Raw genomic sequence first — 14,062 nt, 5'->3', positions numbered from 1 at the left:
GAGCTAATCCCCCACCCCGTAGATGCAGAGCTCCCCAGCTGCCCTCTTGGAATAAACACCCTCCTCCCCGCAGGCGTGGCCCAAGCATGGCCCTCCCTGGGCTGGGGCCTTGCTATGAAGTCAGGAGGGAGGCTGGTACCTGGAGATGCTATCGGGTGGGCACAGGTCAAGTTTCATGCACATCTCACTGAGTGATTAAGAAGGGAGCTGAAAAGGGGAGAGGCTCAGAGGGCAAGTGTCCTTGAGAGATGCTGGATGGAAGACCCCCCCCACCCAATCCCCAGCCAGGACACCATCCACCCCGCCCCCTCCATGAGGCCTCGCTTGCTCCCAGCAGTTCCAGAGGACAGGCTGGGGCTGTGGGGCGCATATGTGCCTGCCCTTCCTCCGGTCTGCTACCAGCAGCCAAGGTCCCAGTGCTACCTCGTGGTGGGGGGAGGGGGTCCCCTGGCAGGACAGGAGGGGGTGGGGAAGGAGTAATAGGAGTAACTAGAGTGTTTCCAGTGGCCCAGGTGCTGTGCTAGGGTCTTCCTGGGTAGCTGGAGACAGAAAGAACTTTTATTACCCCCATTATGGGGTAATAAAAGTTCACCCAGCTGGGAACTGACATGCCAGGAGGCTGGCCCGTTATCTGTGCCCACATAAACCTCACATTGTGCATGGAAATCTAGAGCCTCAGGTCATTCTTGGGCTGACACCCCAAGGGCAGTGGTGACCCGTAAGGTGAGGGTCTATGGGAACACCATTTAAGGACCAGAGCATCCCTAGCCTCCAAAGTGAGAAGCTGGGCCTCAGCTATGTAGGGACACAGGGAGGGGGGGCCTGGCCAGGGCAGAAGTGCAGTCCCAGGTAGATGCAAGAACCTCAGGGACCAAGTCCAGGGCAGGGCTCATGAATGTGTTATGTATTGGGTGTAGGGGGAGTGGCGGCCAGATGTGGGAGGTGGTGCTGGGGGAAGCCTCCCATTGGCCACACGTGGGACGGGCACTGGAACCACCTCAGGCCTGCCTGGCCAGCTGCCTCTGTAGCCAATTCCAGGAGACACCATCTCCTCCATTTGGCTACACTCTTCCCCTGCATCTAGTTAGGCTTCTCTGAGCAGTGAGGGAGGGAGCCCTCACTGAGAGGGGCCCCTGGGGAGAAACCCGAGAAAGCCCTAAGTCACGTGTGGGGCCGTGATACACCTGGGTGTCTGTGTCTGTGGGACACGGGGAGCCAGGCCCAGCCCAAGGAATGGCACCCAACTGAGGCGGCCTCGGATGGGTTTTTGCCTAGTTCAGGGTGGACAGTGAGTGGGGGCCTGGAGGCTCGGAAGAAAATGCCGAGGCTGATCCTTCAGTCAGTGGGACCCTTAGCATTTGGGAGGCCTGGGGAGCTGCTATCAGGGATCTGCCTGGGATGGGGAAGCCCCAGGAAACAGTCTAGGCTGGCTCTCAAGGCTGGGACCCTCACATCTGCCAGGCATGCCGGGCTGTACCCTGAGGATAAGCAGGTGAGATTCTAGAGTCTACTGTCCGGATGAAAGGCTTCCTGTGTGTGTGCGTCCCTGCTTGCCCATGTCCTGCCCTCGTTTTGTGTGTGTGTGTGTGTGTGTGTGTGTGTGTGTGTATGTGTTGGGGGTTGGCGTATTAAGTCTGCAAGCCTCTGCATCTGTCTGTCCGCCTTCTCCATTCTGGGCATGTGCATGAGACCAGGGAGGGCCCCCACAGTCTCAAGTCTGTAGTCAGGAAGTGGCAGCTGATTTCCTGTCCCTCAATCTGATGAGCATCTCTTCCTCCCTGGGCCCTGCACTTCCCCACTGAGACCTGTTCATGTCTCCAGTGCCGCGAGCTCTGAGGGGGAAGACTGAAGGAAGCCCGAGAGGCTTGATGACGAGCTGGGGCCCCACGCCTCTCGGATGGCGGAGGCGGGGGGGCGTCTGGCTCCCTCCCTCCTGATCCTTTGCTCCTGGAGAGGACTTCAGTCAGGGCCTCTGAAAGGGCCGGTGGCTCCTGGGGCCCTTGTCTGTCCTGACCATTTCCCCAACTGTGCTGGGAGATGCTGAGAAACAGCCCCCCATCTCTCTCACGGACACAAATCTTGCTGGATTCCCAAGACTCCGAGTGTGAGAGAAGCAGGGAAGAAAGGCTAGCCGCAGATGTCCCTTCAGCCCAGCGCTGTCTGTCGCGGGCAGGTTTGCTTTCACCTTCCTGGGGGTGGCTGTCAGGACCCACAGTGTCCTCCTTCTGCCCTGAGTTTCGGGTGCGAGTGTGGCAACCTGCGAGGACAGGGCCTTACAGATCTAGAGGGCTGTTCCTGAGCAGGGAAACTGGAGCTCCCTTCCCATCAGCTCCAAAGACACCTTAGGGCAGAGCCCACGAGGACCGGGCTGGATGAGCTGCCTGTGGTGCCAGCTGCCAGCTGGCTTCCAGCCTGGGCTCCAAGGTGGGTCCGGGGCCCCGCCTGTCCCCTCCCTGTCCCCTCCCTCCCCTCCCCGGATCCCTGGTCAGATCCGATTGCTCTGGCTCCTGCGGAGCCCCAGGCACCTTGCTGTAGCCTTTACTGGTGTCAGTTACTCCCCACCCCCACCCCGCCACGCCTGGGACAGGCTCAAGTGGCCCAAAGGCTACCCTTAGCTGAAAAGGGACACTAGCCCAGGAGAGGGTCACAGAGGAATGCTGGGAAATCACTGCAAGGGGGTGGGGGAAGGGTAAAAGGGGCCAATGGAATGACAAGGTGCAGCCAACCTCCTCTTCCTCAGAAAAGGTATCAAGGAAGCATCACCCAGTCACCCTTCTGAGGACAGCCTCACTGCCGCTGGAACAGGGAGCAACAGGGCAGCACCATCGTCAGCACTTCCCCTGTGAAAGGCCGTCAAGGTACCATGAGACCAAAGAAGGAATCCTGAGACTTGCACCAGCAGCCCATTCACTGCAGCCCAGCAGCACAGACCGGCCTTGTGGTGCGATGGGGGATCCGGGGAGCGGGAACAAAGGCCTTGACCTCTAAGCACCAGAGACCCCCGGGGGCATGCAGCAGGAACTGGAGAGGCTGAGAAGGAGAGACGAATGTGCCGGGAGTCGGGGTGCTCTGGGGCCTCGAGCCATGTGCCCTCTCCGGACCCTTGCCCTGAGGACCCTGGAGCCCCAAAGCAGCCAAAGCCAGCACCTAGGAGGTCTAGAGCCAACGGGATGCCCTGTAGGCTGACCAAAGTCCTCCAGCAGTGACAGGCGAGGCCTCCCACCTGCTCTCAGCTGCCGGGGGCTAGCAGACTGTGAGGGCTGCGATGGGTCGGGCCAGACTTCTAGTGGCTGTTCATGGCACAGGGACACGGCGGACAGAGCCCCGCCCTCAGGGACAAGAGATGGACATCCTCACCATCGTCAGCACTTCAGGTGACATGAGTGTTAAGAAGAAAAACAAAGCAAAGTGAGGACACAGGGCATGAGCAGTGGAGGTGGGGGGTGTGGGCGTCAGGGAAGCAGCATCTGAGCCAAAGACACCAGAACACAAGGGCCGAGCCACCAGGGGGTTGGGGACGGAGTGCTCCAGGCAGAGGGCACTGCAAATGCAAAGACCTGGAGGCCAGACTGAGCCTTGTGGGTTTTTGCCGCTGCGGGAAGGCCAGGAGGGCTGGAGCAGGTGTGGGAGGGAACGGATGGGGCCGGCTGAGGCTTGGTGGGCTGACAGGCCTTCAAGACCAAAGTTGGGAGGCTAGGAAATTGTCAGCAGGGGATCCAGGCAGTGTGGAGCTTTTAAAGCCCTTCCCTAGTGGAAGGGGCCACAGGGGCCAGCCGTCCTCAGAGGAGAACGCCAAAGTCACAGTTTCTCAGGCAGTGACTCCAGGGCCATCTGCCTCAGAATCATCTGCATCGAACTGGGCTGTGATGGGCTCCCTCCTGGTCACTGCAGGGGTGGACAGTGACCGGCGAGGGCGGAGGCTGAACTGGGCTGGGGGCCCTGGAGGTGGCAGAGGTGGTAGTTTCTGGGAGCAGAAGCGGGGACGAGAGGTCTGGTTCTGAGATGGGCCGGGCAGGAGTCCATGCTGACCCAGGCCCAGGGCTGCTGTTTGTTAGGATGAAAAAGTCTCAGAAGAGGGAGGGTGTGATTGGATGAGGGGAAAAATCCAAGGTTCTACTCGGCACTGCTGGCTTGAGAGGCCCGTTCCATCCTGAGTGGATGCGTCACAGGTGGCTGGGGTTCATGGCCATAGCCCAGGGCACAGGCCGTGACGTGGGCATGTTGTTAGCACCAAGGTGGCAGTGGAAGCTGAGACGCTGGACTAGGCCCCCATGAAGGGCGAAGAGGAGGAAGCAGCAAAGGGGATGGAGAAAGGAGGCGGGAAAGTAGGTAGAGGCAGGGGGCGGTTCCGGGAGGAAGGGGACAAGTATGTCAGGTACTTCCGAGGGACCGAGGAAGAGGAGTACCAAGAATGAGCAGCAGATGGGCAAGGTGGGGGCTGTGGGCGACCGGAGTGACTGGGGTGCAGGAGGGGAAAGGCAGAGGCAGCAGAGGAGAGAGCACGAGTTAAGGAAGGGAGGGTGAATCCTCCAAGGAATTCCGACTTAAAAGGAAGTGAAGACGTGGGCAGCAGCTGAAAGGGTACAGGAACTGGGGTTTCCGATTAAATCGGAAGGTGTCTCATCTCAGCAGGTCGGCGGGAAAGATTGGCAAGAGAGGGACCAAGCGATAAAGCCTTGGAGGGGTTGCCCTCGGATTCGCAGAGCTGGTGGCTCCAGATGACCCTGGGAGGGGAGAGGCTGGCTCAGGTGAGATGGGGTCCTTCTTGATACGTGGTGGCACCTGTTCCCAGGGAGGTAGGCAGTGGGGTCAGGGGTAAGGAGCACGGAATCAGACAAGACGATGGAGGTGGGGGTGGGTTTCTTGTTGGGGTCGGGGGAGCATGCTGGTGAGAAAACCTAGCAGAATAACTGGGCGGTGCCGGGAACAGGCCAGAGATTTGTGGCCTGGAGACCCTGGCCACGTCCATGGCTGGTGCTCTCACATGGCTCTCAGGTGACATCCCTCCAGACCAGTCCCTGTGGTAAAGAGTCACCACCCTCATCCCTCTCTGGGGGCCTCCACACTGCCAGGAGCCTAAAGGATGCTGCTCAGGGACCCGGCTACACCTGCTCTGGTCCCATGGGGCCATGTCAGCTGTGATGTGTCACTCTACATTGCCCTATCTTCCTAAACCCAGTCTTGACCTGCCCCTTCCACAGCCTCCCAAGATACCTTTATGATTTCCATCCATTCATTTTCCACTCTGGAAAGATCAGGCCGGGGTGGAGTGTGTGGTTCACCACATTCTCCCCGCTCCGCTAAACACACTGGAAGCCACAGATGATGCCCAATCCTGGTCTGAGCTCCACCTTCTCAGGGGAATGACTGCCTGCCCTGACCCTCTGCTCCCAGTTCCTTCTGCTCGGCCCAGCTCGGCCCATCTCCATCCTGGAAGAACTGGGGCATGAGGAAGATGGCCCAGGCAGGAATCAGGGTGCCACAACCTGAGCTTCTGGATCACTTTCTCCATGGCTGTAAGGGGAGCCAAGAAATGGGTCCTTGGCCATATGATCACGAAATTGCCCAACCAATGGGCCTCCCTCGGCCCCTGGGTCCCACCAGAACCAAAAAGGTTGCATCTCGGGGGAGGCCTCCCAGCTGGCCTCCATGAAATGCCTCCGTGAACACCTCGCACGTATCCCGAGCTCACGAAGCTGTTACCAGCGCTTTACAGAGGAGGAAACAGGCAGAGCGGCCGAGGGTGTGGTAAGGAACGACCCAGGCCAGGAGTGCAGCCGCTGCGCCCTCACCTTCCATCTCCGAGAGATGCTTGCAAACTTTAAGTCTCCCACCCAGTCCTTCCCTCAAGTGGCAGTTTACTTGGGGACAGAGACAGAAACAACCCTAAGAGCTGCCCCAGTGGGAAGGAGTTTAGGTGGACAGAAGCCTCGCTGCTTGGCCTAACAACTCCTTCCCCAGAAACACCCTCCCAAGTCTCCCAGGGGAAAGCCAGCGGATCTGAAAGCTGCCGTGCTGGTGACAGGCACACTGACAGCAGGAGGGCATCACTGTGCCCCCCCACACCCAGGATACCTGGCTCCCCAAACTCCTCTCTGAGTTATTCACAGAGCACGCTGGCTCCGAGCGCGTGTCCACTTACCAGAGACGGTGACCACGATGTACTGCTGAGACGCCGGGGACGGGGTGGGGGCACCGGCCGGCTGTGAGGGTGTGGGGGTGGCCGGCAGCTCTGTCACGTACTGCTTCTGGCTGCCTGGTGGCTGCGCCTGGGGCTGGGGGCTCTGCAGCTCAGTGACATACTGGGGCTGGGGGGTGGCGGCGGTGGCAGGCGGCTGGGGGGGCTGGGGCGCCGCTGGTGGCGGCGGGGGCTGGGGCGGGGCCTGCGGTGGCGGGGCTGGCTGCGGGGCTGCTTGAAGCTCGGTAACGTACGCTGGTGTTGCCATGCCAACAGTGGGGAAAATGATAATAAATAAGGCTTTTTTTTTTCTTCCTTGGGAAGAAGAAGAGGAGGAGGGAAACAGAAAAAAAAAAAAAAAAAAAGGAAAAACAAGAATTAATCGACAAGCAGAGGAAACCAGGGACAGTTCCTGGCTCCCTAGAGACATGTTTAGGTTCGTCACTAACTTAATTAAATCTGGCGGCTGGTGGCCAGATCCAGCCAGCCCATCACTGAGGGGAACTGGTTACGGACTGAGACTGATCTCTGCCTCTTCCACTCACCCCAGTCCAGGACTTCTGCCTTCCTCCTCCCCGGGCCCTGGTGCCCGGAGGACCCCTGTGCTAAAATGGAAGGTTTGGGACGGTGGGAGACACACGGCCCCTCTCTCCCAAGGGCTCATGCAGCCTGTGTGTGTGCGGAGTGCTTCCTCTACATTGTTTCATTTTAAACTTTGCAACAACCTTGTCTGGGTTTGGGTCTGCTCGGCCAGATGAGGAGCTGAGGCTCAGAGAGGTTGAGGAACTTGACCCAGACCACACAGCAGGCGGAGGCGGAATCCTGGGCATTCTGAGCACGGCAGCAGTTGGCTAACTGCTGGAAGGTAAAGTCTTGGGGAAAGCTGCCTTCGGAATGGCCTGTCCCAGTTCCCTACATGCCTGTTGTTTGGGCTTGGATTCTTGGCTGAGTATCATTTCCAGTGGGGCGCCAGAAAGGGAAAGGTGTTTGAGTCCGAAAAGCCCTTAGAGCAGCTTGTGGCCACAGGGACTTTCAGGCCCTTGAATAAACCAAAATGGGCTACGATACCAGATATGAGCTCATCCCAGGAAGAGTGCCCTTCTGAGTCCAGGGGCGCTGGGCTGAGAGCAGGCCCTAGCCACAGGGCAGGCTCACCAGTCACTGCTGACCTCGGAATGGGACTGGCCCAACCAGGCAGAGGTAGCTTTTTGGGCTGCTGAGGGCTTGTATTCCCTCTCCTGGGTCCTGGTCTAGGCAACCCATCCCTCTTGCCTAGCTCTGTCCCTTCTAGCTCACGGCCCCCCATGCCTGTGCTAAGCGCCACCCTCTCTCTCACCCCAGCCCTGCCTCATCCGAAGAAGGGCACATGGCTTCCCTGCTGCCCACACTAACCGGTGCCATCCCCAACCCCTGAGCATTTGAGGATGGTGGAACCAACACTGGAGTGGTAACGAGGAGAAGCTCCAGTCTCCATACTTTCGTGGCCCCTGCCTGGCCCAGGGAAGTATTTAAGTTGAATAGTCCTGCCTGCGTTCGGTTGTCAGTGACACTCGCAGGCACTCCAAGCCCCCAGGGCCACTGAGCCAGAGGTCTTTCTGCACTAACCCTGGAGCGCCTCTGTGCCATCATGCGCCAGGGGGCGGCCCTCCAGCCACAGGTGGCTAAGAGTAGGATTTGCAAGAGGAAGGGGGTGGGGAAAGCAACACCGTGTGAAGGGTGCCCAGCAACTGGTAAAAGACGATTTGAATCCAGGTCTTTCTGATCTCCAGATGTGTGTCCTTAGCCTCCAGCCCTACTTGGAGCCAAGCACGGGGCTCGTTTTATTTCTTACACTCAGTAGATAGCATCACCTCTGTGATCACCACAGAGATTCAACACCTGCCACACAAAAGAAAAAGTCACTTTCCCCCAGATCCTGCCCTCCCAAACTCCTTTCTGCCAGCATCAGAGGGGCTAGCTACCTCCTGGGGGCTCGTCACACCACTGGGTCCAAACTCTGGTCCAGGCCAGGAGCTGATCAGGTCTGTCTGCCTCGTGTCAGACCCACCTCGACATGAACCCTGACCTGCCTCTTCATTCACAAACATGTTACTGACCTTCCTCTGGGCCTCAGTTTCCCCATTTGTACTGGGGATAATGAGGATACCAACTCAGAGGGCTGTCAAAAGGATCCAATGATACAAGCCCAGTGCCCAGTAAGGGCTGAGACGTGGAAGCCATTCTTTTTTTTTTTTTTTTTAAGATTTTATTTATTTATTGGACAGAGAGAGGGATCACAAGTAGACAGAGAGGCAGGCAGAGAGAGAGGAGGAAGCAGGCTCCCCGCTGAGCAGAGAGCCCGAAGTGGGGCTTGATCCCAGCACCCTGGGATCATGACCCGAGCCGAAGGCAGAGGCTTAACCCACTGAGCCACCCAGGCGCCCCATTATCCTTGAACTGAACAAATGCCCATGCCAGGTGGAGATGGAGAAGCGAGGGGAAGGAAACACACATTCCTCGGGCTCTAGGAAGGAGGTGCCCAAAGGGAAATCCAACTCTGGTGTTCATCAGCATCACCTGCATAGCTAGTTAAATGCAGAGTCCTGGGTGCTTCTGCCCAAGGAGTCTGGGATGGCTCCAGAGTCTGCTGTTTGAGCTGACTCTCCCTCAGGAGGATTCCAAGCTTGCTGACCTTGAGGGAACTCTCTGGAAAACCCTGGCCTGGGCTTTCTGGGCCCTAGCAGAGTGTGCTCCCTTGGTACCGCCCACAAGGAAAGGGCTTTCAAAGCTCCACACTTGCAGGTGTTTGCTCCTCCTTGAGCTACAAAGCCCGCATGCCCCATCCCTTCCACTCAGGGGCAGGGGAAGGAGGTGACATCAAAGACTGCAAAGCCAAGTTTGAAAAGGTGAAGGGGAGATTAATGAAACAGTTAAACCCACTTCTCTACGGGAGGCCCTCTCAGCACTGTCATTGTCAATCTCTAGGAGGGCAATTCAGGATACCAAGTGTCCCACAATTATTCGACCAGGGAGCACTTTCCTTTCCATTTGTGGATGACTAGGTTAAGCAGAGATCTGCAGGGTGCTCTCTAGAGAGAAATAAGTCACAAATATTAAACAGTATGAGATCCCTTTCTTTCCAGAACAGGGAATACGAAACAAGGAAGTCCCTCAACAAATTTGTCCTTGGCAATGAAACTGCCAAGAAAAGCACCAATGGCTGCATCTAACTTCAAAGCCAACAGCTGTTTTTGGAGAATGTTTGAATCAATTACTTCAGATCAGGGCCAGCAAACTTCTATAAAGGGCCACAGCCAAAACTTTTGCCTAGGCAGACAGCCTAGCCTCTGTTGTAACTACTCAACTCTGCCACTGCAGTGGGAAAGCAGACATAGATAATATGTAAACAGACGAACATGGTTATGTGCTAATAAAATTTTATTTATAGACAATGAAATATGAATTTCACATAGTATCACATGTCCTGACATTTTATTTGGGCCACAAAATTTTCTCTTTTAATTCCTTCCTCAATCATTTAAAAGTATAAAAAAAATTATTTTTAATTCACAGGCCACACAAAACCAGGTGGCAGCCACAGTTTGCTGACCTCTGGTTTGGATTCCAGATTCTATAACTGAATGGTTTATGTCTTGCACAAGGCCCTCCCAAAGATATGGAAAGAAAACTCCCTTTCCTCATCTGCAGAATGGCTCTCTTGAGGAACTTGCAGTGGAATAGGGAAAATAAATACAAGGATGTAGGTTTCCTTCATCTTCTATATCCAGTTAGTTTTCAGGACTTCTCAATGATGCCTTCAAAATAGATCCTAAGGCTGGACACTTCTCTCCACCTTCATCAATACCCTGCTACTCTGACCAGTCTCCATCTCTTACCTGGACCCCTCCAACATCCTCCTTACTGGCTCCACGCTCCACTCTGGCCTCTATAGTCCTTAAGATCCTTTGAGGGCACCTGGGTGGCTCAGTCGGTTTAGCATCTGCCTTTGGTTTGGGTCATGAACCCAGGGTCCTGGGATCAGGTCCTGCACTGGGCTCCCTGCTCAGCAGGGATTCTGCTTCTCCCTCTACCCCTGCCCTCTGCTTGCACTTTGCTCTCTTGCTCTCTCTCAAATACCTTTTTTTAAAAAAAATAAGATCCTTTGAAAGCACAAATCCTATCTTGTCACCCATCTATTCAGAAGGCTCCACAGCTCTTATCACAGAGACGAAATAAAATCCAGAGCCCTTCCCAAGCGTTATGGGGCCTTGAGGTCCTTCCTATCTCACCTTGAATGTTCTAGTCAAACTGGCTCTTGCTCCTAGAATGCTCCAGGCCTCCTCTGCCTCAGGACCTTTGTACCAGACTCTTCCACCTGACTGACATGCTCTCCTCACCTCTACCCCCATTCTCTGCTGCTGGCTGCTTATCATTCAGATCTCAGCTTATATGTCACCTTCTTGGGTCTCAGGTGTACTCTCCTCCCCCAACCCCAAGTACTCTGAAGCACACACTCCTATTTTGTTTTCTTCCGGGCCCTGTATTTCCTTGTTTGTTTATTTTCATATTCATAGTTCCCCTTTCCTCCATGACCAGAAATACAAGCTCCTCAATAGCAGAGACCCTGCCTGCCTTGCCCATTACTGTACCTCCAGCTCCTAGAACACTGATGGGCACACAGTCGGAGCTCAACTTTTACTGTCAAATACGTGTCCCCATGCCAGGAGCACCCTGCTAGTAAGTGTCAAAGGGCAGTTTGAGTTTACCAATTGATGAGCCCTTGTGAACCAGTTCCTGCCTCCTGCCTCTGACGGCAGCAGGCTTCAGCAGCAGGGGTGGCTGGTGCCCAATGGCCCAGAATGGGGCACCCAGCCCAAGAAGAGCACTGTCCGGTGGCTATCTGCAGACCACGTCCCTGGGGAAGTCTGTCTGGCCCATCCCCGAGCTATTGAGACGTACATGGAGAGGGAAAGACAAGGACTTCAGCTCCATTCCCACGACACCCACACCCCTGGCTCACCCAGCTGCCTCTTGGAAGCCTTGGGGCTGAGTCTGGGCCCAGGCCCAGGAGAATTTTTCTTTTTGGCTACTCTCCTAAAGCGGCAGAAAGGCTATTCAGGATCAAGGGGAATGACATTTTCTCACTAGAAACTGGAGTCCTGGTATCCAGCTTCCTGGGATCTCTGTCATCTCTGTCATCAGCCCACACAGCCCAGCAAGTGAGTCAACCTTTTAAGCCACTAGGCTCTCACCCAATTCAAAATGATAAAAATAAATGCGAGCGGTGTAATTCAGAGAGCTGAGCGAGAAGGGCCAATCCTGAGAACAACAGTGGCAGCTAAGAGCATCTGAGCAATTACTAGGTATCTGATGCTCAACGTGTATTCTCTTACGAGATCCATAACAGTGATATGAGCTCAAAATCATTACCAATGATCACTGCCCCTAGCTTAGACAGGAGGAAACTGAGGTCCAGAGAAGTAAAGTAATGCATCCACAGGCACACAGCTAGAAAGCAGTTGATTGTTTCCAAAAGCAAACCAAACCAGTGCTCTCTACCCTCGTGGAAAGACCCTTCTGGCCTTGGGCCCTTCAAATACAAAAGTTACGGCAGGGGAGAGGCAGTTAACAAGACTAGGTGATCGGTAGTATCACCTTCTGCTCAAAGTTTGCCTTTCCAACAGGTGATGATGACCTTTCAGGCAGACCTGGCATTTCCATATTGGTACTGAAAATTAATCTCCACCCTTCCTAGGGGTCCTGTCTCCTCTCAAAGAGGACCTGGTCTAGAAAAAGTCTCTGGAGAAGTGAGACGCTCCCCCACGCAACCTGATCTCAAATTCTTGAGGGAAAGCTTTAGGAGAGCCTGAAATAATTCTTCTCCTTGAAGTTTAATGATTTTAAAAGAAAAAGGCTGAAATTTGCACACCACCACTCTGCTCTGCTGATGCCAAGCTCCAAAGCAAGACAGAGAATAAGCAAAGTGGACTTGGCCCAGCTGGCTGTTTGAAAAAAATAAACTCTTCCTCAAGCTGGCAGATCCTGTTGCCCGGCAAAGCAGTCGCTCAGATTCTCCTGTAACAAACATGGAACACTTCCCTTTCCCTCTGATCTTGATGTCCTGCGCCTGCCCACATGGCTCTGGAGGCCGGTACCTCCTCAGTGACATGTGACCCGGTTGACACCAACTAGACTGACACAAAAACATGTGTCTGGCCAAGAGAAGCAGTTTAAGAAATCTAAGAAACTTCCTCGGCGCCATTTGCTAACCATCCCCAGAAGGGGAGACCTTGATGGGTAGAATGGTTAGAAATCAATCCAGCTCCAGAAAACAAATCCTCTGCTCAGGGACACCAGACCTAAGAGCACAGCCCACGGAGAAGCATTCAAGTTTCTGTGCTGTCTCAGTCACCCGAGATCACTCCTCCCTGCCATGGGCTCCGATTTCTGCAGACTAAATCCTCCCCGTGAAAGCCATATTCCTAGCCCACAGCTTCTCCACGAAACTTTGTTCCCCTTTGCCTTTTCTCAGAGAGAAGGCAGATTTATGAGCGGACAGCGGTGTTTGAAATTAAGATTAGCTAACAGTTCTATCAAACCACATTCAAAAACAGCACATGGGGTAAAAGTTCAAAGATGAGCCCTAAAGAAATTTCTGAAAGGAGTCAGGAGTCCCTGAAATGCAGAAAAGGGACGACAGCAACGATTCTCCCCACTTCACAGGATGGAAAACTGAGGCCTGAGATGTGGCACACACTGTGTAGTGGGAATGACTGGGCAAGGGGAGGGGGGATTCTAAAGCGACGCGGCCCAGGTGGCCTCCCATCCCTTTGGCACGCTGTAAGGCCCAGGCGGCAGCTGCCCCACCCGGTTCCCCCCAAGCCCCCCGGAACCCGTCGGCCCCGCCCACACCTACGACCTGGTCCCGCCCACTCACCTCGGCCCCGCCTCGCCCCTCCCTCGCTCCCATTGGCCCAGCCTCCCCAGGCCCGCCTCTTCGCACCTCCCAACATATAAAAGCCCCCCGCCCCGTCCCGCCGACCTCCACTCGCCGCCGGCCTGCTAGCGCCCGCCCCTTGCGGGGGCTGGGCCCCGGACCCCAGGGGCGGGTGGTGTCGCCCCAGCCGGGCCCCGGCCCCCTCCCCCACGGCCCCGACAGTCGCCGCCGCCATTTTGACCGACCGCCCCTTCCCCCCGGACTATGATTACAGCGACACCCGCCGCCTGGGCCCCGCCGCTGTCCCTGGCCCGGCCCGCCACCCTGGGGCCGCCCCGGTTACCTCGGCTTCTTCCTACTTCTGTCCGCAGAAGGGCTTTCCAGAGGTCTCGGAGGCGATGTTGGGAGGGGGACGGAACGTGCCGGGGTCCCTGGGCCGGGTGGGGGGGGTGGGGGTGGGGGTCGGCCGGGCGGTTGTTGTTGTTGACTCGCGTTGCCGGGTTGCTTGGTCGCCACGACTACCGTGGCTATGGCGCCTCCGTTTCCCTCACCGGGGCAACTGTTGCTACCCACCCTACACACGTCACTGGCGGGGGCGGAGTCCCGGGTGATTGGCGGCGCCGAGAGAAGTGATTGGACGGGGCTAGGTCCTGCTCCTAAACTATTGGTCCCAAGTCACGCTTTTCAACACACTCTCGACTTCTCAGAGCTCTGATTCATCGGTGTGCATGTCCATCAAAGGAAACTGAGCCCTCAAAGGCAGGAGAACCCGTCACTCCCGCAAGGAAGCCGCGGCCTAAGAATAAAGGGGTGGGGTCTGTGAGGTAGGGATTGGTTTTCGGCTGTAAAACCTGCCTTATGTTTCCCCTAAGGGGACGTCAGTCTATTCCAAAGGTTTGCCGCGCTCCCTGGCTGGGAACCGTGCGCATGCGCGCTACGCAAGGCCAACTGGGAATGGTAGTCCGCTC

General features: G+C 56.0%; 1 protein-coding gene across 3 annotated transcripts in view; it reads right to left on the bottom strand.

Annotated features, from left to right (window-relative positions):
* Nucleotides 1-13,683, bottom strand: part of RFX1 (regulatory factor X1) — a 30,324-nt gene extending 16,641 nt beyond the window's left edge. Inside the window, exons 1-2 of one of the 3 annotated variants that reach the window (XM_082688303.1) lie at nucleotides 13,438-13,683; nucleotides 6,143-6,493 (exon numbers count right to left, since the gene is read on the bottom strand). In XM_082688303.1, coding sequence (XP_082544429.1) covers nucleotides 6,143-6,446 — 304 coding nt within the window. In that variant the 5' untranslated portion in view covers nucleotides 6,447-6,493; nucleotides 13,438-13,683. The remainder of the gene's footprint in view (nucleotides 1-6,142; nucleotides 6,494-13,437) is intronic. The other 2 variants (XM_082688304.1, XM_082688305.1) reach the window with 2 other exon arrangements.
* Nucleotides 13,684-14,062: the final 379 nt, after the last annotated feature.

This window comes from Mustela nivalis (assembly GCF_964662115.1).
Source record: "Mustela nivalis genome assembly, chromosome: 1".
Taxonomy (NCBI): domain Eukaryota; kingdom Metazoa; phylum Chordata; class Mammalia; order Carnivora; family Mustelidae; genus Mustela; species Mustela nivalis.
The sequence above is the reverse complement of the archived record's forward strand: the minus strand, read 5'-3'. Positions and strand labels throughout refer to the sequence as shown.